At 34.5% G+C, this 24,406-nt stretch overlaps 2 protein-coding genes across 2 annotated transcripts; one reads left to right on the top strand and one right to left on the bottom strand.

Annotated features, from left to right (window-relative positions):
- The first annotated feature begins 9,524 nt into the window (after positions 1–9,524).
- LOC145017733 (uncharacterized) lies at positions 9,525–11,591 on the top strand. The gene has a single exon (XM_078975706.1). It carries the CDS (start codon positions 9,938–9,940, stop codon positions 11,132–11,134), a length of 1,197 nt encoding a protein of 398 aa, XP_078831832.1. The 5' UTR covers positions 9,525–9,937; the 3' UTR covers positions 11,135–11,591.
- Positions 11,592–15,386: 3,795 nt separating this feature from the next.
- LOC145017597 (transducin family protein / WD-40 repeat family protein) lies at positions 15,387–19,331 on the bottom strand. Its single transcript, XM_078975595.1, is given in 11 exon segments — positions 15,387–15,739; positions 15,833–15,893; positions 15,985–16,143; positions 16,249–16,423; positions 16,574–16,652; positions 16,900–17,076; positions 17,475–17,493; positions 17,495–17,550; positions 17,680–17,799; positions 18,010–18,536; positions 19,198–19,331. Coding segments are annotated over 10 exon segments (1,473 nt in total). The 5' UTR covers positions 18,439–18,536; positions 19,198–19,331; the 3' UTR covers positions 15,387–15,541.
- Positions 19,332–24,406: the final 5,075 nt, after the last annotated feature.

Below are 24,406 nucleotides of genomic sequence, written 5' to 3'. Positions count from 1 at the left end.
TTAGTCATGTGTTTATCGGTGTGTTAGGACCGAGTGACGACCGATGGCTTAATTGACTAACCTAATCTTCAAAAGGAAATATCAAAAAGGTAATCAGTCCAGAAAAGGGTAAACGTGCCATTTAATATATTTAATGGGAGCAAAAGGCATCATTAAATATTTTCAAATGGACAGGCTTCTCTTCAATCAATGCATGCATTAAAGAGCTTCCAAAAAAAGTTTTAAAGAGTCTATAAACATACGCGTATATCATTTTTATATCAGAAAATTACTGTGGTTTGCTGGTTTTTGTGGGTTCCGTCCATTGACTTATAAAATTACAGGTTCGGTTTATTTAGACTGGTTTGATTGTGGATTTATCTTTTTCACTTTGCCCATAATTTATATTTGTCAATTTATTATTATTATATTATAGAACTGGTCGCTGTGCTTATTTGATAATTACAGATTGAGTCTCTGAAAAAATTGCCGCCTAGTCCTTGTGCTTTAAGTTTCTTCTTAATCAAGTCCCTATCACAAACACCATTTTTTTTTCCGTTACAGGTGTAAACATATTATTTTACCATTAATTATGTATTTTTAACAATTTGTTATACTATTATCATCTAGAGTAAATTAGATGAAGTCAAGAACAAAAGTTCTCATTTTTCTTCTAGAAGTCATCCTGTCGATGACACTACGCCCCAGTCTCTCTGGAGGCCCGTCACAACCACCACCGGCCTTACTAATCATCTCACCGTACTCTTTCACCTCCGACAACCTCCCCTTAGTTCCTCTCTTTTTCACTGGAGACTGATGTCGTTATAGAGTTGTATACCAACGTTCTAAATCGATTTGCAGGTTTTCTATCTATTTTGATATCCTAGGTTCTACACCCAAATCTCGAAGTTCTACAACAGATTTGGAGTCACGAGATTCTATGTTGTAAATCTCATATCTTCTAGATGTGTTTGATTCCTATATGTTATGATATCCGAAATCAATTTTGGTAAGTTTTTGCATAAATTCGTGTTCAATATGGAAGCCTCCAATATTGTGTTAATATCCATGATGTTGTTTCATTTTTTCGGTCCATAGCCTCCGATATGGTGTTGTTAAAACATCCTAGATGTTGTGTTATACATTCTCAAAATCATCCAAGATATGGTTTTAATTTCCGTAAACACACAAGAACTGTGGCGACTGAAAGTAAGGTCCAAAGCCTCCAATATTGTGCTATTAAAACATCCTATGCGGTTTTAATCTTCTGTAAGGTGACTGGGTGTAGGGAGTAGGATGGGTGGGGATGAGACCGATGAAGTGTAAGTATTAACTCTTTACATAATGACTAAAAAACTATTTAAAAATAAATGAATATAAAAAAGATAAGGGTATAATGTTTATTTCACGTCTAGTAGAGACGAAATGCGCAACAAAATAAAGTTTAGGAAAACGTATAAATGAGAAAAAAAGTTAGTGACCAAACATACAAATTGCCCAAACCATAAGGACCATATGTGTAATTTATGAGAAATATAACTTATTGATATGTAACGACCATAAAATTCGAGCAAAATTAAAACATTTTAATTCATTCAAAAATCATTAAGTTGATACATTCGTTTCAAAATAGTTTAAACATCAGAGTATTCCCCAGAACCATATCACATAAATCATAAAACATGAGGAGCAGTACGATCACGCATTTGTCTTGCCACGATCTCCTGAAGTACCTGAAACAAAACATTAAACTGTAAGTCTGAAAGCTTAGTGAGTTACCCCCAAAATACCAACCACACATAAACATACTCATAACATAGCACAAATAGAACAACCATGCACACCGGGTTTACTATGGGACTGGTCCACCCTCCGAGTCTAGCCATGTATATTGAGTCTACAGTGTGATTGGTCCGCCCGCACCGGGCCTTTAATCAACCTGGTCCACTCTCTAAGTTACAGTATGACTGGTCCGCCCGCACCGGGCCTTCAGTCAGCATGGTCCACTCTTCGAGCCTCGGCACATCTGGTCCGCCCTCATGGGGCCTTCAGCCTATCCGGACTGCTCACTGGGCCTTCGGAATATCTGGTCCGCCCTGGGTATATTGGCCTACAACATAAAGCAGGACTCGCCTCAACCCGACCCCCGTCAAACAACCATGTGCACATAAAACAATTAATCACATAACAAATCCTTAACCAGACAACAATCTATCAGATCACATAGCATATCAACATCCTAACCAGGATTCCGACCTAACCGGCCACTAGCATAACATTACCCTATATACCGGGTACCGACCTTAACCAAGTCACTAACATAACACCATCCTAAATACCAGGATACAGATCTAGCAAAGCAATAACATAACAAACAATACCCGGATTTCCATCCGATAAAGGGCCGACCTTGGTGTCGTAGACCCTGTCGATATAGTGAGGATAACTCACCTTGCAACTGCCGAACCGAATCACAAGAGCATAATCCCGAAGCACCGCCTCAAACTCTAACACCTATATCCATCAATAACCGTTGACATAAATATCCAATTTACCATAATACCCCTGAAGGTCAAATTCAAAGTCCTCAATCAAATTCAACCTTCCTGATTGACTCTACTCACCGAGTCAACCCATCGACTCGCCGAGTTCTCATATTTAGAAAACTCTCATAGCACGACTTAACTCGACAAGTCGCCCCAAGACTCGTCGACTCCAACGATCTCTTAGTTCCATCCTGGCCAACTCACTGAGTCCCCAACCGAATCATTAATCTAAGGCTTTAACTGAAAGAGGTTAGGTTCTGCGAACAGACTCGCTGAGTCCAAGAATAGACTCGCCGAGTTCACGACAATCTTCAATAGACTCGCCGAGTTGTTCTTCCAACTCGTTGAGTCCAAGCTCATCATCATAAGACTCGTCGAGTCACCCATGCGACTCGCCGAGTTACTACGCGACTCAATGTCTGATTTCTAGCTCGACTCGCGAGTCATCTCCCAAACTCGTCGAGTCCATACGTGCATTCCCATAATCTCGAGTCACAGAGCTACTCCTTTGCTCCAAACAATAGATCTGCGTCTCTAAGGTCCATTAGCAACATAAAGTTGCTACCTTTACGTGCTTCTTGCCCCATAATGCCAAAAACCAAGCTAGAAAGTAGGGATGAGCGTGAGACGGAACCGGTACCGACCCGTACCGTTCCCGATTTCCCGAAAACCGAATTTGGTCAAAAATCAATCCCGAGTACCGAAACGAATTAACATCACCGGTATCGGTATCGGGAATGGTACCGGTACCGGCGGTACCGATTCCTAAATTTCATGTATTTTGAGTACCAAGTACCGTCCCATATTTTTAAATTCGGTACGGTTCGGTACCGGTTCCGGTATGGGATCGGGATTTGGGAAAAACTGCTCATCCCTACTAGAAAGGGACTTAACTCTTGGGGAAAGGCTTTTGCATAACAACTAGAAAGGCTTTCTGCATCAATGATCCATATAGAACTCAGATATGGAGTTTCAACTCCAGATCTAACTCATGCTTCAAGATCTCATCAATATTTCTCCAACCAAACCCTAAAACTCCATGAAAATAGAACTAGAAAGGAAAAGGCCAAGGATAACGATTCCTTACCTCCAAAATGACCTCCCACTGAAGTATAATCCGGATCTCTTCAAGTCTCCTTGATCCAAGCTTCTTGATCTTCAAGATCCCTTCACAAATAACACCAATTTGCTTCTAAGTCTTCTCACAAACAAAATTAGGGCTTCTGGATCTAAAAAGGGTAGCAAAGAGGATGAGGGTGGGTTATAATGTGCTTTATATAGGGCACAACCCCCCGGGATTAGGGTTTTCTCCCTTCAGCACCAACTCGTCAAGTACAAGCCGTCAACTCGGCGAGTTGGCCACTTAAACCCGCGACAAATCCCGCTCCAACTCGGCGAGTAAGCATGCCTACTCGTCGAGTCCCTTCCTTTATTTACACTTAGCACCCTTTACTTTTTGTTCCAAATTTGGGATGTTACATGATAAGACAAGTGAAATACTATGCCATGTATTTCTAACGAGAACGGAGTTGGTGAATTGTTGAAAATACTCTAAGTATTGAAAAGGGTAATGTACTTTGTGAACTCGATGCGTAGGCAAAGGGATATGCGACATGTAAGACAATGTATTGTTATATTTAAAGTGGTGATATTTCATGCGGCGCGTACACATGTTAGACACGACACATAAGTGATCGAGAGTCCACGCCATTAAAAAGAGCTGCATATGCCAAAGGGTATGTGCAATTGTTCCCATTTAAACCCTGAATTATTATGTCAAACAAAGTAATAAGCATACAATTAACTATTGTCAAACATTAATAAACTACAAAAATATGATTATGCACATAGCGTTGTTATCAGGATCATACCATGGTATGGACCCTTCATGAATGCACCATCAAGCCCTAGTAAATCTCTTTTCCCTGCTACAAATCCACTTTTCAGTGGACCAAGACAAATGTATACCCATTCAAATACACTGCTCTCAGATGGATAACATGGTTTACTTTGCACTTGGAGTTTCACTGTGGTGTTTAGATTTCTAGTATGCACCTCCTGTAAGTAGTCTCCTAGACACGAGTACTGAGCAACAAAATCTCCCCTAATTGATTCTAGGGCTTTTGTTTTTGCCCTATGAACATTCATGTCAGACAACCTAACTTAGTATTTCTTCTCAAGCATCTCACGTAATGTATAAAGTGGTATTTCTGGGTTTGACTCCATTGTGTCAATAATCTGTTCAGAGAGAAACTTGTAGTTACATGCCCTAATTTTCCTTGTTTAAAGACATGTATGTTGCCTTTCATATGTCTTAACAGTCCAGTTAGTGTCTTTTTTCCACTTACTCACTAGTAGGACCCATGGCATTTATGAATAGAACCATCTTTGACTTTCTTTTTCTTTTGACTAGGTCCCACTTTGTCATTACTTTTGCTGGTCCCACCTGTTTCTAATATCCCAAGGTTTGGTATTGTCCCTTTACAAACCACTCAAATCATGTTTTTATCATTCTTGACGAAGTCTACCTCCCTTCTACTATGTATGGAATGAAGATAAATTTGTTGTTTAACTTCTTTGGTTGTGCTAAAAGTCTGGTGGATGTAAAATGGATCTTTGAAAGCAGTTGCTTCATTCTTGTGTGCACTTTGTAAATCTCTTATCTTCTTCCTTTTTTTACTAGCTTCACCTTCATCCGGGCTAGTCAATTAGAGACGTTAAGCGTCAAAAATGACTTTTTGATGGAAGATTATTTTGAAGGAATAATCTTAATTAAGTTATAGTATATGTTACAAGGTTTCCGTGCATATAAAGAACGCCGAAATCCGAGTTATAACGAAGAAGTTATGACCTGTCGAAGTTTCGCGACAGAACCGACACGACACAGCGCGACGTAAAAAGTGAATTTACGTTAGACCGATATTTAGCCTTAGCAATCTAAATGAAAGTCGTAGAATACGTCAAACCGAGAGCGTGCATAAAAAGAACGTCTAAATCTGACTTCGTATGAGGAAGTTATGATTTTTCGAAGTTTCAGCATTAGCAGTATGCAGCCCGAAACTCGAGATTGAAGTCAAGTGATATTTAGCCAAAACTTTCTCAATTAGAATTGAAGATCTCATTAATATTACTCCAACGATAAAAAGACAGACAAAAACGGAGTTCAGATGAAGGAGTTATGAATTTCGAACGGAGTTTTCCTGTCCCGGCCTACTAAAAGTAATATATTTATAATATATTAAAAATAAAATCAAAATTAGCCTGACCCACTCAGTTTTCTTTGTATCACAGGTATTAATACGAAGACATATTTCACAGAGAGATTTAAAGGAGATATAAATCAATTGTGTAATTAAATGTAAGTTCTGTTTATGCTTATATGTCTGTATCGGAACATGACATCCCGAGGTTTTATATTAAATGAAAATACATTCTCTTTGAGAAATGTTTTGATAAGTTATTATCATATCTTGTTTTGGGAACAAATTCCGCAACTGTTTTCTTTAAAAGAGTACTCTGATTTTAAAAACAAGCATAAACAAATCGGTCTTTTCTGGCCGTGAAAATGGGGATGTCACAAAATGTATCATCCCAAACATCAACATCATGACATGTGCTTCCCATCATTGGTTAAGTAAAAGGGCTTTCAATTCTTGGCATATAGGCAAGGGTTGACTCAACTGTTTCAATCAACGTAGCAGGGGGTTGTTCCAAGGTTGTTTCAGGTAATGTATTAGTGGGTTGGTCCATAGTTTCTACATTCTAAAAAACAAGGGCTTCTTCACTAGGACCATCCCCTGAATTTGACCATGTCAAAAACAACCTTTTACGACAAAGGGACTCAAGAATTTCGTGTATCTCTATCTTTGCAGGGTTTGGGACATTTGATACGCATGCAACTTGGTTTCCCAAAACTCTGTGTACACTTCTATCACCTTGTGTTCATAAACGTATGACCTAAAGTGGTTTATATCTTCGTCACAACCCAAAGCATACAACCCAAAATCTAAATCCCATGTTGGTCATTTGAAATGGTAGTAAATACTTTTACCTGGTTCCACGCAATCAAGCAATTCCATCATCTCATCCATATCATGCACCGAGAACAAGTCACTATCAATGTCATCAATATATTTCATCTTCCCTTTGATGTATTTGCGTCCTGGAAACTTCGTAAAAACTCCACCATAGCGGAATCGTATCGAGAACATAGATGGATTGTTAGCTGCAAAACCATATATATATATATATATATATATATATATATATATATATATATATATATATATATATATATATATATATATATATATATATATATATATATATATATATATACACCTTTTAGGATCGTATAATGGATTATCAATTGAGTATGTATAACATTTTACTCTATAAGCTTTGGAGGTCATATTCCTCCCATTCTTGCCTAATCCTCCAATTACCATCGTAAAAAACTAGGGTTTTCTTGTGCAATGCAAAAGGTTGGAGGATGAAATGAAAAATGATCGTTTTTGGAAGTCACGCCAAAATGGTTCATGTATACAAACCCTGAAAAGACGAAAATGCCCCTGCGTGCAAGGCACGTGGGGAGCTTAAACGGAGAATTTAATGGTTAACGTCTATAGGAACTAACCGTGCAAGAAAAATAACAACCAAGGACTGCCCGAGTTAATTTTGAAAATATAGACTAAATACAATTTCTGACTTGTGCACGAGGGACAAATAATATAATTTACCATTTCTCTTAACTTTATTGTGTGTATGAAAAAACTAGAACCAATTATACAATTATAATATTTTAAGACTAAAACTAAATGCAATAATTAACGATGGTACTAACTTGTATATACATATGTGTATAACTTGTCAAGTTGTTATTTGTCTTAACATTGATTAAAAGTTACTGACATTTATTATAATAGATGGATAATAAAAATGTTTGACTTAGGTCCCGTTTGTTTACCTCTTAATTGAAAAATTAAGAGGTAACTTCTTAAACATTCAGATGTAGCTCGTTTGGTAACCTCTTAAAAAATACATCTGAATAAGATAAAAGGCTCTTAATTTTTCAGACTTATATCCTCGTCTGAATTTTTTTTTTACAAAACTGCCCTAGTTCACGTCTTTCTTTTCTTCTCTCTACCACGCCTCCACCTTTTTCTTTCTCATCGATGCACACTGCCAAATCCTCCATCGCCATCCGTTGAAGCTCCGTTCCTCCGTGCCATCTCCGTCGCAGGTGTCCTCTCCGTTCCTCCCTGCAATCGCCGCCGTCATCGGCTCTAGCTGTGCTCCACCCCTGCATCTCAGACGTCAAAGGATCGACTTCGGCATCCCTCAGGTCGCCGCACACCTCCTCCGTTGAGCATCCCCGTCATAAAGCACTTGGCACAGCCGCAACACACCTAATCTTCTTAAAATCGGTATTCTTCTTTATAATCTCATGTTTTCTTTTGATTTTCATGCTGAAACCAGTGAAATGGCCTTGAAATCAATTGTAAAACTTGTTGAAATGCTTGTAGTCGGCTCTAAAATTGTTGAATTTATGGTAATGTTGCTGAAATTATTTATTTGGTTTGAAATATGGTTTGATTATGATGAGATATTGTTGATTTTGGTTTGATTTTGATGAAATGTTGCTGATTTTTGATTGATTTTGATGAAATGTTGCTGATTTTTGATTGATTTTGATGAAATGTTGCTGATTTTGGTTTGATTTTGTTTGATTTATCAGCTATAGCTTCTTTCCCATGTTTATTTTATGTGTATATAAACCATTCGATGAAATTTAGGTGTGTATATAAACCATTCGATGAAATGCCTAAATGAAATTGTTTCAGCTTATGATTTATTTAAATTTCTCTGTCTTGAATCTTTTTGCAGAAAAGAAACCTTGGATGATAACAATTGTTTGTATGTAGATCTGTTAATATTCTATCTTAAAATGTTCAATGTGGAAAGAAACCTTGGATGATAACAATTGTTTGTATGTAGATCTGTTAATATTCTATCTTAAAATGTTCAATGTGGATGATAAAATCTGATGTATTCTTTGTTTTGTTGATATAGGTGATTGATAATGACCAAGATGCTATCAAGATGAGGGTGATAATGGATGCAATTTTCACTCTGATTTCTTTGATGTATTGTTGCAGTTTTTAAGTTCATTTGGATTTGTGCATTTGTATGTAGATATGTTAACATCAATTTATGTAATGTGATAATATTAGCATACAATTTAAAACAAAACAATTTTGATTGTTATAATTGGATAGATTTCTCAAATATTTAGGTTTGATTGTTAATTTTGATTTATGTTTAAGTTGGATTTTGTATGGTGTTTTTATAATTTTGCAAAAAATAATACAGAAGGGTAAAATGGTCATTTTTATAATGAAGCACAAAAATTCAGAGGTTCTAAACAAACAACATTTTTAAAATTCAGATCTTAAAAATTCAGATCCTCTTAGAAATTTAGATCTTAAAAATTCAGATCTTACCAAACAGCACCTTATTATATCTCTTAATAATTAAAATTAATAAATATGTAGATATGCTTTACTATTAAATAATTATTACCAAAGAGAAACGACCGAAGTAGGATTAGAACTTTTTACGAAAAAAAAAAAGACGTAATATTTTCTTGGTGGATAAGTTTTTATCTGCTGAATATATCTATAAAAAATTGTTTATATACGATTAACGTGTATGTATATATCTTTGGTTAAAGTAAAAAGTAAAATCTAAAACAAGTGGGAAAATACAATGGAATACGGATGATTACAACGTGTGTGACAGCTTCAACCAATATGACGAGGCAAAAAAAAAAAAAAAAAAAAAAAAAAAAAACACAAACGGCATCTGACCTGACATCCGAACCTCCCACGTAGGCTCGGACAACCGTTGGTAGTTTCCCAAGCCTACCCAAATACAAATTAAAAATTATTTTTAATTAATAAATTAATTAATGATTTCCACCGTAGAGCAAACACACATACACACATAGACCAGCTTTTCAGGTATCATCACTTCTTTCACTACCATCATCTATAGAAATCGCCATTAAGCTCTCTTCCATTTTCTCAAACCAGTACACTTCGAGTATCATCTTCCCTCTTCCTCTTCTAATTTTGCTGGTTTGATCTAATCGATTGTATATTCTTTCTTATACCCAGTTTTGTGATTCTGAATATTGTGTTCCTAATCCATTCTATTTTTGGGTTTGTGTTCTTAATTTAGACCTTTGTTGTTTTTTTCTGTGTTTGTTTTTGGTGTGTGTGGTTTTTCTTTTCTGAATTTGAGTTTGTGTTCTTGATTTCAACCTTTGTTGTTTTTATCTGGGCCTGTGCTGTTGTCTGTTGATTATAGTCTCTTTCTAGGTGATTTTTTGCATTCATTTATTTTTTATCATGAAGAACACAATGTTGGTGTTGGTTATGATAAACTTGTTGATTATTGTTCATGAAATTCGATTTTCTTTTGCAATTTTGGAACCTGTTGATTTTTTAGCCTTACAATCGATTAGAAAATCACTTGAAGACATGCCTGGTTCTAATTTCTTTTCTTCATGGGATTTCACCTCCGATCCTTGCAACTTTGCCGGCGTTTTCTGCGACGGTGACAGAGTTGTTGCTTTAAACCTTGGAGATCCGCGCGCCGGTGCCCCTGGTCTCTCCGGCCGTCTTGATCCGGCTATCGGGAAGTTGACGAATCTCGCTGAATTTACCGTTGTTCCCGGTCGTATCATGGGTAAACTGCCGGCAACATTGTCAGAGTTGAAGAAACTCCGGTTTTTAGGCATTAGTCGGAACTTTATCTCCGGTGAGATACCGGCGACTTTGGGTGAACTTCAAGGGCTACGAACACTTGATCTCAGTTACAATCAGCTCACCGGAAGTGTTCCTTGGGCCATCGGAAGTTTACCAGCATTAGCTAACGTAGTTCTCTGTCACAACCATCTGTCCGGTTCAATACCTTCGTTTGTTTCTCAGACTCTAACCCGGTTAGACCTTAAACACAACAACCTCTCCGGTTCGATACCTCCCGGTTCACTCCCTTCTTCGTTAGAATACCTTTCTCTCTCCTGGAACAGTTTCTCCGGTCCGGTTGACCTTTTATTACCCCAACTAAACCGGTTGAACTTCCTAGATTTAAGCCTCAACCGGTTCACCGGTCAAATCCCCAGTTGCGTTTTCAGTTTCCCGATAACCAACCTCCAACTCGAGAGAAACCTTTTTTCCGGTCCGGTCCAGCCATTCAATGAGGTTGCAATCCCAACTGTTGATCTTAGCCACAACATGTTGTACGGACAAGTGTCTCCACTGTTCTCAACAGTTCAGAATCTTTACCTCAACAACAACCGGTTCACTGGTTCTGTTCCGACGACTTTGATGGACCGGTTAATGGCCGGAAACGTACAGTTGTTGTACCTGCAGCATAACTTTTTGACGGGGGTGCCGATCAATCCGATGGCGGCGATTCCACTGAGCAGTTCAGTTTGTTTACAGTACAACTGCATGGTGCCGCCGGTTCAGACGCCGTGCCCAATCGAAGCCGGTACGCAGAAGACCCGACCCACATCACAATGCATGGAATGGAAAGGGTAAAACTGGAAATTGCTCCTATACTCTACTTCTAATCAATCTCGTATAAAATAAAATATTATTAAACTAAAAGTATTTTTTATTCATTTATTTTTACATCCAATTTAATTGATTTTTTTTAAAATGGGAATTATAAAGGTTTATCATTTATGTCAAGTCAAAAATATATATTTTTTAAGTCATTTCATCGTTTTGCAATATAATATTGTATCATTTTGCCTTGAAAATACAAATTTTAAATAAGTTGCAAATAAAATCCATATTTCGAAATTTTCCAGATATAAATATACGTCGGTTTTTGAAATATGGATTCCGTTTATAACTTATTTACAATTTATGTCTTCTTTGGGACAATACATGATCGCATTAAAGTTATTTACATATTTTGGATACGAGACTGGTTAAATAGATGTGTAAAAATATTAGTAGTATTTAAATGAATACATACAAGTTTTTTATAGTGATTGTTGATGGTTTCGGATTTCGGACCTAATGTTATTTATGTTACTTTCAACGTTCTTGGTTATGTGTTTGTTTTCACCGCTGATTGTAGATTGTGGTCTGTGATTAAGTACATAGTTGACCACGAAAAAAACATAGTTTTATCAATATTTTATACTATAGTGGTTAATGTATAATGAAAATGTCATTTTGATTTGAGTTTGATGTTCAATGAAAATGAAACATTTTAAAAACATTTAGTAGAATTTAACAAAAAAAAACATTTAATAAAATATAATGTTTGAATTGATTATTAATATTTTTCATTTTTCTAAAAACCTCTTATTTGAGACGGTCTTATGAAAAATTGAAAATTGTGTGTGGGTATCATGTGTTTTCAAACAATTGAAAATTTACAATTTATTTAAACAAGTCATAAAAATCAATTTGAAAAAGCTCTTCTATTAAGTTTTTATTTTATTTTTATTTTAAGCTTTTCCATTTAAAACTTCTTTTATGAAAAAAAAAACGCAATAAAAAACTATCCTATTATGGATACTCATGTATTCAAACATTTTAAAAACATTTAGTAGAATTTAATGATTGATATTATTAACAAAAAAAACATTTAATAAAATATAATGTTTGAATTGATTATTAATATTTTTCATTTTTCTAAAAACCTCTTATTTGAGACGGTCTTATGAAAAATTGAAAATTGTGTGTGGGTATCATGTGTTTTCAAACAATTGAAAATTTACAATTTATTTAAACAATTCATAAAAATCAATTTGAAAAAGCTCTTCTATTAAGTTTTTATTTTATTTTTATTTTAAGCTTTTCCATTTAAAACTTCTTTTATGAAAAAAAAAAAAAACGCAATAAAAAACTATCCTATTATGGATACTCATGTGTTCAAACTTCAAATACCATTCTTAAAAGGCACATAAATACTCGAAAGTTCTGAAAACTCATGTGTTCAAACTTCAAATACCATTATTAAATGGCACATAAATACTCAAAAGTTCTGAAAATAAACATTTTTAAAAAACACATCATTCTTAAGATTGTGTAATTAATTATAAAATATATATTAATAAATAGAAGAAATTTTTTGTTACTTTTTTAAACTAAATGTAAAAGTTACTGATACAATATTTTTATTTTTAGAACATTGTATTTTGAAAATGTTTATTAATCATAGCAATACAAATTATTTTGTATTTAGATTACATAAATTGTTCTTTCGCAAAGCAATATTCTAATAAAAACAAATAAAAGGAAGATTTACAAAACAAACAAATCAACAAAAATAAATTGTTATTTGTTTCATTTAATCCTTTTTTTTTTTTTTTTGCTTTGTCCAATTAAATTGAGCATTATAAATGTCGCAAAAATCTTTCTTATAATAAATCTTTTGATCCATAAAAAAAGTCAATATTATGAGGTAATAAAATCGAATCTACACCTTTTGGATCATATGGGAGTTTATTGGGAGCTGTTGGCAATAGGCATGGTTTTAGTTTCGTTGGCTTTTTCTTGTTTGTATGATTCTATTCTTACATTTTAGTTTTTAGACCTGTATTTCAATAGTGTTCATGGTATAATTAATTGCTTAGTTTTTATTTATTTAATTTACTATTACTACTTGTGGAAAACTCAAAACACATCCTAATTTTTTTTATTTTTTTATTTTTTTATTTTTTTAATTTTATAATGTCCTTTGACATTTAATAAAACTCGAACAAATCAATCAATTTTTTATTCATTTGTATGGTTCGTTTTCAAGCTAAAATTAGAATTGCGTAGGTCAATCGTATATCTATTGTTTTGTCATTTGTGTGAGTAGCGATAATTTTATTTTATTTTATTTTATAATGTCCTTTGACATTTAATAAAACTCGAACAAATCAATCAATTTTTTATTCATTTGTATGGTTCGTTTTCAAGCTAAAATTAGAATTGCGTAGGTCAATCGTCTATCTATTGTTTCGTCATTTGTGTGAGTAGCGATATGGATTTTGGTGAGTTTGAGTCATGTGTGTACGTTACAAGAGTGGTCTATAAAAAAATTCATATATGTGGTAAGTTTCTTTTCTTCATTTATTTTAGATGTTGAGTTCTTCCCCAAATATACCCATAAATAATTGAAAGTACATTTATTGGTATTTTTTGTCCATCAGGATTGATAAACAACTAAAAACCATAAAATAAAAAAAGAACCAGAGCAAAGGGTTACAACTAAAAACCATAAAATAAAAAAAGAACCAGAGCAAAGGGCACTGGAACTAGAAGAATAGGCATGTATCGTGTATGGAATTTTAAGGCTAATAATTCTTCTCGTTACATCAGCCTTGGTCTCCTTTTCAGCTTTAAACCTGCAATGCAAGCCAAGCATGTTGTGGGGCTCACTACGATTTTGCAGTTTACACCAAATGTCATTCTGTCAATGTGTATGCGATAGTGGGCCTCTTACTACAATTATATACATAGAATAACTTTTGCTTTTAAAATATTCATAGTCAATAGTTATTGTAAAACTCTGTTGAAAGACTCCTTGAATTTTTTTAACAAAATTTAGCTGAATGAGAGGTCCGGTACCCTTGCCCACCTAAGAGTAGCAAGAATGATATGTGATATATTATGATCCAATGTGTAAAATGTGTGTGTGGGACCAAATCTGTAACTAAACTGTGTAAAATGTGTCAACTATTGAGTGCCAAAATCAATAAAAGACATCCCCATTGATTCGGTGATATCCAAAGAATTTGCCCCCACGGGTGCGACATGGAAGTGCCATCTCACGGGTGACGGAACTTACTCGGTGAATGTTCTTCGGAAAAAATTGGATTTTAACCCCAATGTAAACATTGGACGTTTCACATGGCTGAAGGAAGTTCCAATTAAAGTTAATTGCTTCATATGGAGGGCAAAATTGGGCAAAATACCTTCTGCTGTAGGTCTCTTTTCTAAAGGGGTAGCTTTGGAAAGTCCAATATGCAAACAATGTGAGGATGTCAATGAATGTTCAGACCATGCCTTGATTGGACGCAAATATGCGAAAATGGTTATGCAAGGGGTCTTTCAATGGTGTGGGCTGCCATGGAAGAGTTCGGTACAGTAAACGACATGATCACACTTGTAAATTCACATTTCGGATGCTCAAAAAAAAGGAGAATGTTCATGGGAATATGTTACGGTATGCTTTGGAGTATATGGAAAGCTAGAAATGAAAGAGTCTTCAAAAATAAACAGGTGTCCCCTGATAAGCAGGTAGACATTATCAAATCTATCACTCACCTGTGGATAAAAAATAAGGGTAAAAAAGACAACATTGATTGGTTAGCATGGTGTAATTGCCAATTTTTCTGTTTGTAAACGGTTGCCTACATTTCGTATTCCCATCTTCCTCCTCTAATAAGTTGCTAGAGGTTGGTTTTTTAATATATATATTTTATTTGCTGGTTCAAAAAAAAAAAAAAAAAAATTGAGTGCCAAAATCAAAGTATATTTGATTTAAACTGCGCTTAATGTACGATTTATATCTCCTGAATAAATGTTTAAAAATGTTGGAGTAAAAATGGTAGATTTGTCATATCATTTATTTAACGCGTTAAAGGTTCTATATAATTCATGGTGTGCATGTGTTTAGTTGGTTAACACATTTATCGAGGTTGAAAATGGTTAGATAAGTAAATAATAATAATAATAATAATAAGTTATTTTTTAAACTTGAAAATGGTCAAATGAATCAAACCGGTCGAAAATATGTGCAAAGTAGGAGAACCCACCACAGACAAAAGACTGAGCCATATGTGCAAAGTAGCAACATTTAGAATAAAAATATATTACATATACAAAATATTCAACTAAAAAGGATTTATTATCTATATTCTTGTATATACAATCCTTTTGTGTAAAAAGCAAATGAACAACAAATCATTTCCATGAAATCCTTATATTTTATTTTCAATCAAAATGTCGTCTTCGGGGTCGCCTATTGTTAACAGGAAGCAGGTTGTCTCCATTACCAGGAGCAGGAAAATCTCACTTTGCAATATCTCCATCAAATGAAGAACTAACAAGCACTGGGTAATGAGGATGTCAACTGCAGTCTCGCACAGTTGACTTATGGTGCACAAGTCTCGCAACTTGAGCTCCACTCACCTGTTGGTTTATATTTATTTATTCATCTTGTTAACTTATATTTTTGTAAGTAAAAAAAAAAAAAAATTGGAGTTTAAAGATTGTGATACGTACCAAATCATATATATAAACACAGGAGTCATGTGATTCGGTATATATATACTTCTGGCCAGTGCTGCAAATTTTACATAAAACATTGAAAAGTGTAGCAGATAATAAAAAATATTTGATCTTTACAGGAAAGATAAAGCAACAGTATTTGTTACCTATATTCTGGTGAAAAATAGCAGTGTATTAGTGTACGCAACACGGAATGACCTTTATATGTGGAAACAGATTGATCAGATGGATGTTTCACATCTCGTGCCCGAAGTGGGTAGTCCATCCATCTGTAATCCCATTCATAGTTCCTGAATCCTGGACTCCTGATATCAAATTTAAATACTTTTATTATTATCCCATTCTTATTATTATTATAATTTATAATTTATAAATAAATAAAGGAAGGAAGGACATTTAATTTAGCATACCGTGTGGCATTAGAGGACATTTTTCTGATATCCCAAAGCTTGATAGTCTGATCCTTTCCATTTGAAATGAAATAACGACCATCTCCACGGCTGTCAAGAAACGTAATTCCTTCCAGATGCCCCATCAGGATTCCAGCAGGTTTTCCTTTTGATCTGAAGCATCTTCTGTCCCAAAATATATATATATATATATATATATATATATATATATATATATATATATATATATATATATATATATATATATATATATATATATATATTTGCCCATCCATTTACTAAAAAAAAAAAGGATTTCTAACTACAAACAACTGTTTCTTATTTACCTTACACAAATTATCGTCACTCCCATAATATATTAGATGGCTGGCTTCATCAGCAAAGCACACGCTGTTTACATCCGACTGCATCATGTAACAACATATGTTACTCTAATAATCCATGCAATTCATACCATGTGAATGTGCAAGTATTTAGGTTTTAATACTTAATAAATAAAAGAGAGATTACAAAAGAAAATGGGTCAAAGAGTATTGGCTACATGTTTAAAAGGAATAGACACATGCACTTGAGTCAAAAAACATAAGCACTCTGAAACAGCAACCTGATTGTAGAATCAAAATTTTGCTAAAAAAAGGGTATTACTATTACCGTATGTGCTTGAATTCGAAGGGAAAGTCTGTTTGCTTCAACATCATAAACATAGATTGAATCATCACTGCTTCCAGCTACAAGTTCTTTGCCATCATTAGAAAATTTCACTGAAAAAATTCCAAACGAATATCCCCCTTCATCATCACCAGAAAATTCTAGAGCTTCATGGATCTCCTGCAAATTTCCAATTAACCATTGTCAGGTAACCACCCTTTTACTAATAAACCCTTAATAGTAGTAGTAATAATAATTAGATTAACTTTCAACGTTTTTGCACTGGAAAATAAATGAATCAGGTGGTGGTGGTTATATTACAATATAAATTGTAGTTTATCACAATTTTAATTAAAATGAGTAATTAACTATCCAAACCCTCCTTTCGATAGTCTCCTTTGAACTTTATTCAAGTTTTAGCATATCCCCATATGCTATGTGGGACAAGTTTTTTTTTCTAACCATAAGAAGACTTGAATGAAAGTCTTGATTAAATAAAAGCATGAACTACATTTACTATTATGATCATGCCTGCAAAACACACATAGTACTAGTCACAAGATAGATGTAGTTTATACCGTGATGTTTGCATGAGACTGTTGCAGCAGATCCAATATTAACTATGTTGACAATAGGAGACATAGTGGCATAAACCTGCAAGTAGCAACAACAGCACGTATATCTTAATAACTAATACAGACTAATGAACAAGAACAGATGGATTTTCTGGATCTGTTAACGTTAATCATTTTAGGCGAATCACTTTTTTTTTTTTTAACTCACCAGGAAACGCTTATCTGGTGAAAGAGATGTATCAGTAATCGTCCACCGCAAGCTTTTGGCATGAACATTCTTCTGAAGTTTCCATCCTTTTTCAGCATTATATATTTTAATGTGGCTTCCCTATTACAAAGCATAAGTTTTATTTAGAGTAAAAACTCGAGGACAAATGTTTACACTTGAAATCCAAATACTTGAACAGGAGTAATGTTTTCCAGTCCAGCAAAGGATGAAATACCTTAAAAACTTTAGTGAGACAAGAAAATTCATATTTTGATTTGTCATTTGATTATCATATGATAACTTGAATGATAGGAAAACAAACAAGAATACCTGAAATGCAGCAACAAAAAGGGAACCATCGTCTGAAAACTGTGAGACATAAGCCCGGGTGGTCAACTGGTCAACTATAGAAGGACCTTTAACAGGAAAGTATTTATTTAGAAGATGACAGCGATCGGCTGCAGTGAACCTCCCTCTACCAGAGTAATTCCCTTCTCTACCAGCTAACATCTTCACCGGAGAAACTGGAAATTCAGGCCTCCGTGGAAGAACTTGTTTCAACCTTCTATGGTGTGCTGATCTCAGCTTTGTAAGCTGAGCAACTTCATGCTCCAGATTGTTCTCTGATGAAGGTTGAGGAGTGTCATTATCATCTCCAACAGGAGATGACTCATTGTCTGAAAAGTCAGGGTCAATCTCCAATCTACTAAGAGCATATCCCATGTCACCTATAGCAGTATTCCAAGCCCTAAAGTACATTTTAACACAAACACTTTATAAATGATTGGAGTCTTTGAATAGCATAAAGCATTACACTATGCTCCTTCATATCATCCCCAATTGTCAGCTTGCATTTCCTGCAAACAAGAATACCATATCATATCCTAATTCCAGGATAAATTTGATATGGATTTGTTAGAAATTGGGAGCAAACACCTTTGTACTTTTATTGCTGGTTGTAAATTTTCACCTATATTTCAATTTTCTACAAATTTCAAGAACACGTAGCATAGTTCAGCTTTTGGTCTTTAATATCAAAAGTCAACTATTTGTGGTTCCACCGAGGGACTCTGATGAACACCTACCTCACTAAGAAATACAACTGTAATATAGGAATCCGCACACCTTTGAACTAAATTTTCTGTTATTCATTCGATAAACAAGTTGATTTTCGGTGATTAATCATTCTATAAAGAATCTTAAACAATATCATAACAGACTACCATTTGGTGGCTGTTGACTTGTTTGTCAGAACTAAAAGCAGTTTAGCAACTGTCAAATCAACAATTTCTCTAATACAAAACAACGCACCTTTAATCGTTGGATATATTCAATGATAACAATCTATAAAAACTAAAAGGAAAACGTTGATTTAGCAATCGGAACCCCCAAATTAGTGAATTACGAGATAAATACCAAAACAAATTACATAAGCATCAAGAAGAATCAAACTCTAATTAAACAGCCTTGAAGCATCACTTGTGCGATTAAACAACGAGAATATAGCTATTGAATTACCTGTAACTTACAGGAGACAAAACGTCTTCTTGGTTATCTGAACTTCATCACCTACCTTCAAAGAATTTAATGAATAATTATTTATGTAGAATTTTTTAGTACATCTTTCAACCGTGTATTGGTGTATGTTTAAACGTTTGGGGTCCTCGTAAGTCCTAAATTTTATTATTATTTTTTGAGGGCTTTATTAGAATAAGACCATGTAAAGGCTTAAGCCTAATTTTTCAAATTAGGCTATATGTTGGGTTTTGATTTTCAGTTGACTTTGGGCTTATGGATTGGGTCTTAGGCTTGAATAAGCTGAGCTTTGGGGGAATGTAGTAATTATCCAAAGTAGTTATTTATGGTTATGTAGTGGAGCCCAATTATTAATTGGGTATTGTGTGATGTTGACAGATCGGGAATCTGTCATCCAGCAGCTAGGGTTGAGTCTGCAGGACTTCAGCAATGTGGGATTGAGTCTACGAGACTTCAGCAGTGCCAAGTGAGTCTCCTCACCATACTATTAGGTCTAAGGCACCAAATCTGATCCATTTTATGATATGTGGTACATTAGTTGTAATGATATGTTGTATGCTAGTTGGTTATATGCTATGTGCTATGTTATTTGTTTATGTGATATTTGCATGAAAGACCATGGGGGGAGTCCATGGCTTTCCTATTAAAGACCATGGGGGAGCCCATGGTACCGGGTATAAGACCATCTGGAGAGCCCATGGCTTTCCTATTAAAGACCACGAGGGGAGCCCATGGCACTTAGGTGTAAGATCATGGGGGAGCCCATGACATTCTGGATTAAGACCTTGGGGGGAGCCCAAGACATCCGTATATGTTTATATGCATGATTATGTGATTGATATGGTTATCTGATTGATATGGTTTATGTAGCTGTTCTAACTAATGTGGATTATGTGGTTTTGAGGATTGTGTGGGGTATGCTCTGGGGAACTCACTAAGCTTCGTGCTTACGGTTTTCAGTTTTTGTTTCAAGTACTTCATTTTCAAAGGAAAGGAGTTGGCTCGATCGCACCACACCACACTATGTTTTCCGCACAGGAGATCTTTGGGATTACCCTCTGATATTATTTTATGATGACATGCTTGATTATTGATATACTGGTTTTGACATGAGATTATTATGATTGTTTTATATTGATGGTTATATGTAATAAGTTAATTAAAACGAAATTTTTTGGCCTTGAATTTTTGGACGTTACATCAATCAAATTAAAACTCTATTAAGTTTTCATGGTGTAAATTGGTGAATCGTCATTTGACTACCTTTAAATATTTTATAGCTTGGATTACAGCATCCCTCTTTCATGTTATAAAATATTGTGTTGGGTCCTAGCCTTAATATCTCATATTGGGTGTTTTATTAAGGACTTAAATCAATTAACTTGAATTTCTCCCATGGTAGATGTTTGGTTCATACAACTATGATCTTTCTAAATCTCTTGGAACAAGCTTTCCTAATGAGGGTGATGTCCCGCGATTGGATCACGGAAATCATACTTCTCTTCCTCCACCTTCTCCAATAATTCTCACTAACCTACAATTTTGAATACTTGAATAGTTCAAGGTCACTCGAGCGCTATTGGCAAGTCTATGTGTACTCACATCTTGGAGATGAAGTCACTTACTGACAGGCTGGGAGAGTTGGGTGTCAACGTCTCAAGAAAGTTGGTTGTTGACTGGGTTCTTCAGTCACTTCCTAAATCACACAGTGACTTCTTTAAGGACTATTATGTAATAGACTATGACATGACCCTTAATGATCTTACCTATTTGCTTGTTGCTGCTGAATCAGCAATGATTTGGAGCAATGGTAAAGCAAATTTGATTGGAGGATCTACTTCCCAAACTTTCATGGACATTGAAAATGGAAACATCGGAAGTCCAGAAAACCCAATGGAAAGGGATCGACCATAGTCAACCCGGTTGACCAAATGGTAAAGAGAAATGCTAAGTTTGAGATAGTCCAATGTACCATTACCAAAGAGTCCATATGTTTCTATTACCAAAATAAGGGGCATTGGTTGCAAAGTTGCCCAACTGACTTGAAAGTCCATAAGAATCGTAAAAGTCAACAAATTCGACTATGCTTCAGGTAGAGTCCACTATCTAACTCTATTAAGTTCCTATTTGGAGATTCTTATTACATGATGTGACTAGGTCACATTTTGAATTTTTGATGTTTTGTAGAATCGGAGAAATAAGGCTTAAAGGAAGAGTAAGCTAATTCTGATCGCAAAGAGATGGATTTCGATCACATGATTCGAAGATCACAATTTTGAGTTGTTGCTTAAGAGTTATGATAGACTACTTGGGAATAGATAACAACATAGTTTTCATATGCATTTGCATTGTAATGATAAGTTTTTTTCCGCAAGTTTTAAATAAAAGAAAAGTTTCTATTTTATTTATTTTAAATTTCCCTACAATGGCATTTGTGAGAATTGTTGTTTATATGATTACATTGATAGCAACATTTGAAAATGGATTTGATTCTTTCGTTTGTGGTAGTGTCATAATTTACCAAATAATGAAAGATTCTCATCAACAAAGTTTCAGTTGGATAGAAACTTGGGATCATGCAACTTGTATTGTGTGATGAATTAGAATTTTCATCTTTGAGAAATTAAGATTAATTCATTGTTCATGTGTATATGTGAGTCAAGTGAAGGACTAGAAGGTCGGGTACACTTGGTTGTGCGCTGATCAGGTCCACCACAAAGATCGATAATTCTATCCGTCATGATTTACTAAAGTTTAGTGCATATGGTTATGCTTACAAGTTTAAGTGTAATTCTGAAACATTGGAAAAGTTTCGCAAAACGAATGAGAATAATCAAATTAGGCAAAAAGATAAAAGTTTCTCTAATCTGAAAAGATGGGAGAGTACTTGAGTATCTTGTTTTACAATTAGTGATTACGAAACCATATCACAAGTGATTCTCTAAGGACATCTTAGTGCATTTGTTTGGCTAAGAAGAGGAATCTTGGATTGTTGAAATGGTTAACATCAAAAAGATGAATCATACTAAGTTCCAAAAACATGTCTTAGAGTAATACTCAAAGATTGTAACTTGAGTGACATAATCTTAAGAAGGTTTATAACACTTGTCAAATGCAGAGTAAAATGTTTTCTTACTCTTGTACATTTGAAATTGGTAAGTTGTGATGTTTTGGATAAAACAAAGACCAACTTAGGCCAATTATGTGAAGTGTTTTTCTTGATAAGAATCCGCACTAACTCTTGAATATTTGTTGTCAAGTATTCGTATTTGACAAAGAGAAACTTATATGTCAAGAGGTCAGTGGGAGTCTTAAAGATACTGAAAGAGTTTCAAGAACTAATCAAGAATAAAACATGTTGTTAATCACTAGCACACGACTTGAGATTTATAGCCTATCGTGTTGACATATTCTTGTTTCTGTGCCCATTCCAGTTAAAGTTGACTATGGATGTGAGTTCTATGAGTTCTTAGTTGTTTGCATAACTACTTGGAAGCAATGGTAGGCCCTTGTGCTGCCAGGTGGCAAGAAGTTAAGATTGAACAAGTTCAATCCATATGAGTTTGGATTTATCACTAACCTCCTCTTGTGGTTATGACAAATTCACATGGATAGGAACACATACACCGTAAAATCTAAGTATCATAAGGTTTCTCTCTGATTCATGAAAATGATTGTGAGGAAACGCTTTCACTAAGTAGATTTTAAGCAGATAGCAATTGTGAGGTTTTCATTCTCATAGTCGTTAGTGAAGCGTGTGTGGTTAACCGACACACTAACATGGACTTGTGAGAAATGACAAAGGTCTAAACAATTGAGACTATGATTACAACATCCCTTTTCATAGTTCTAAAAATTGTTTAGACATACATATGAGCTATCTAAGGAAAGGTGTATGATTTTGATAAAGTGTTATCAAAGCATCTTGTGTCAGAAATCTTAACTTTGGTAAGATAGTCAATAAAGTATTGATTTCTAGAAGTCCAGCTGATTTCAGGATACATGTCAAAACTAGTGGGAGCATAAGTGTTATGTTAATAGGTATCATGTTAGTGGGAGCATGATTATTATCTTAAGTATTAATTATAGAAAACAAAAGTTTCAATTGGGAAAAATTGTTTTGCTATAATTAAAGGAGAGGAAATTATACTTCATTTCAATTCTAAGAGTTTAGATTGAGATTTTAATCATCTTTTAGTCAATGATATATATATGAATTTTATGTTGGAATGGTTCAACATAAGGAAATTATATATATATATATATATATATATATATATATATATATATATATATATATATATATATATATATATTGCGTTCTCAAAATTCGATCATGATTACGACATCCCTCTTCATAGTCGAATTATGAAAACATGGCAAATAAAAAAAAAATATTATAGCAAAAGACTGGTCTAGGATCATGTCTTTATGTGAGACATCATGAATCATGTCTCATATGCTTCGGATATAGGATCGATTACATGTTCTATAATATTTATCTTTTCTAAATTTTCCGAATGCCTAGGGCATTAAGAAGGGAAAAGGTCTAGAATTGGATATGACCAAAATGATTAAGCAATTGTCGAGGATAATTTGAAGTTTACCAAAGATTGGTTGATCATGAACAGTTGAAAGTATGGTGTAAATTTTTGGAAGGGACCATATTGACATATTCTGAATGGAGACAAATCTTATTCAGAAGTGATAGTCAGAATGGGAATATGGAAATGTTTCATAGGTGGGAGTTATTCATTAGATATGTGTAAGATTAGAAAAGTTAATGCAAGAAGGATGTTCAAAGGAATGTACTTTGAATTTGAGACTTCATTTCCATGGAATTTCTCTCCATTGGAATACTTTGTAAATGTATGCTGCCAAGTCTTTGTGACTTTTGTGCATAGTCATTACAAGAGGATTAATGCATATAAGTTTAGAATCTAACAAATTTCGGTAAATGATAGGAATTTGGAGTTCTTACATTTACGATAAGGATTTGGGATTGTGAAATGAGAATCATTGGAATTATGTTCAATTGATCTATTCCACAAAGTAAGGATCATAGACAAACATAGTGTGAAAACTTTATGACATAGATATTATTTGGACAAACATAGTGTGCATGCTTGGAGAATGGCATAACTATTGTTTTTTATTGAAGTATAACGAAACATTATACAATGAATAATGA

Source organism: Lactuca saligna, chromosome 9 (genome assembly GCF_052625555.1).
Source record: "Lactuca saligna cultivar CGN05327 chromosome 9, ASM5262555v1, whole genome shotgun sequence".
In the NCBI taxonomy this organism is placed as follows: domain Eukaryota; kingdom Viridiplantae; phylum Streptophyta; class Magnoliopsida; order Asterales; family Asteraceae; genus Lactuca; species Lactuca saligna.
This window is presented reverse-complemented; position numbering and strand designations above follow the sequence as displayed.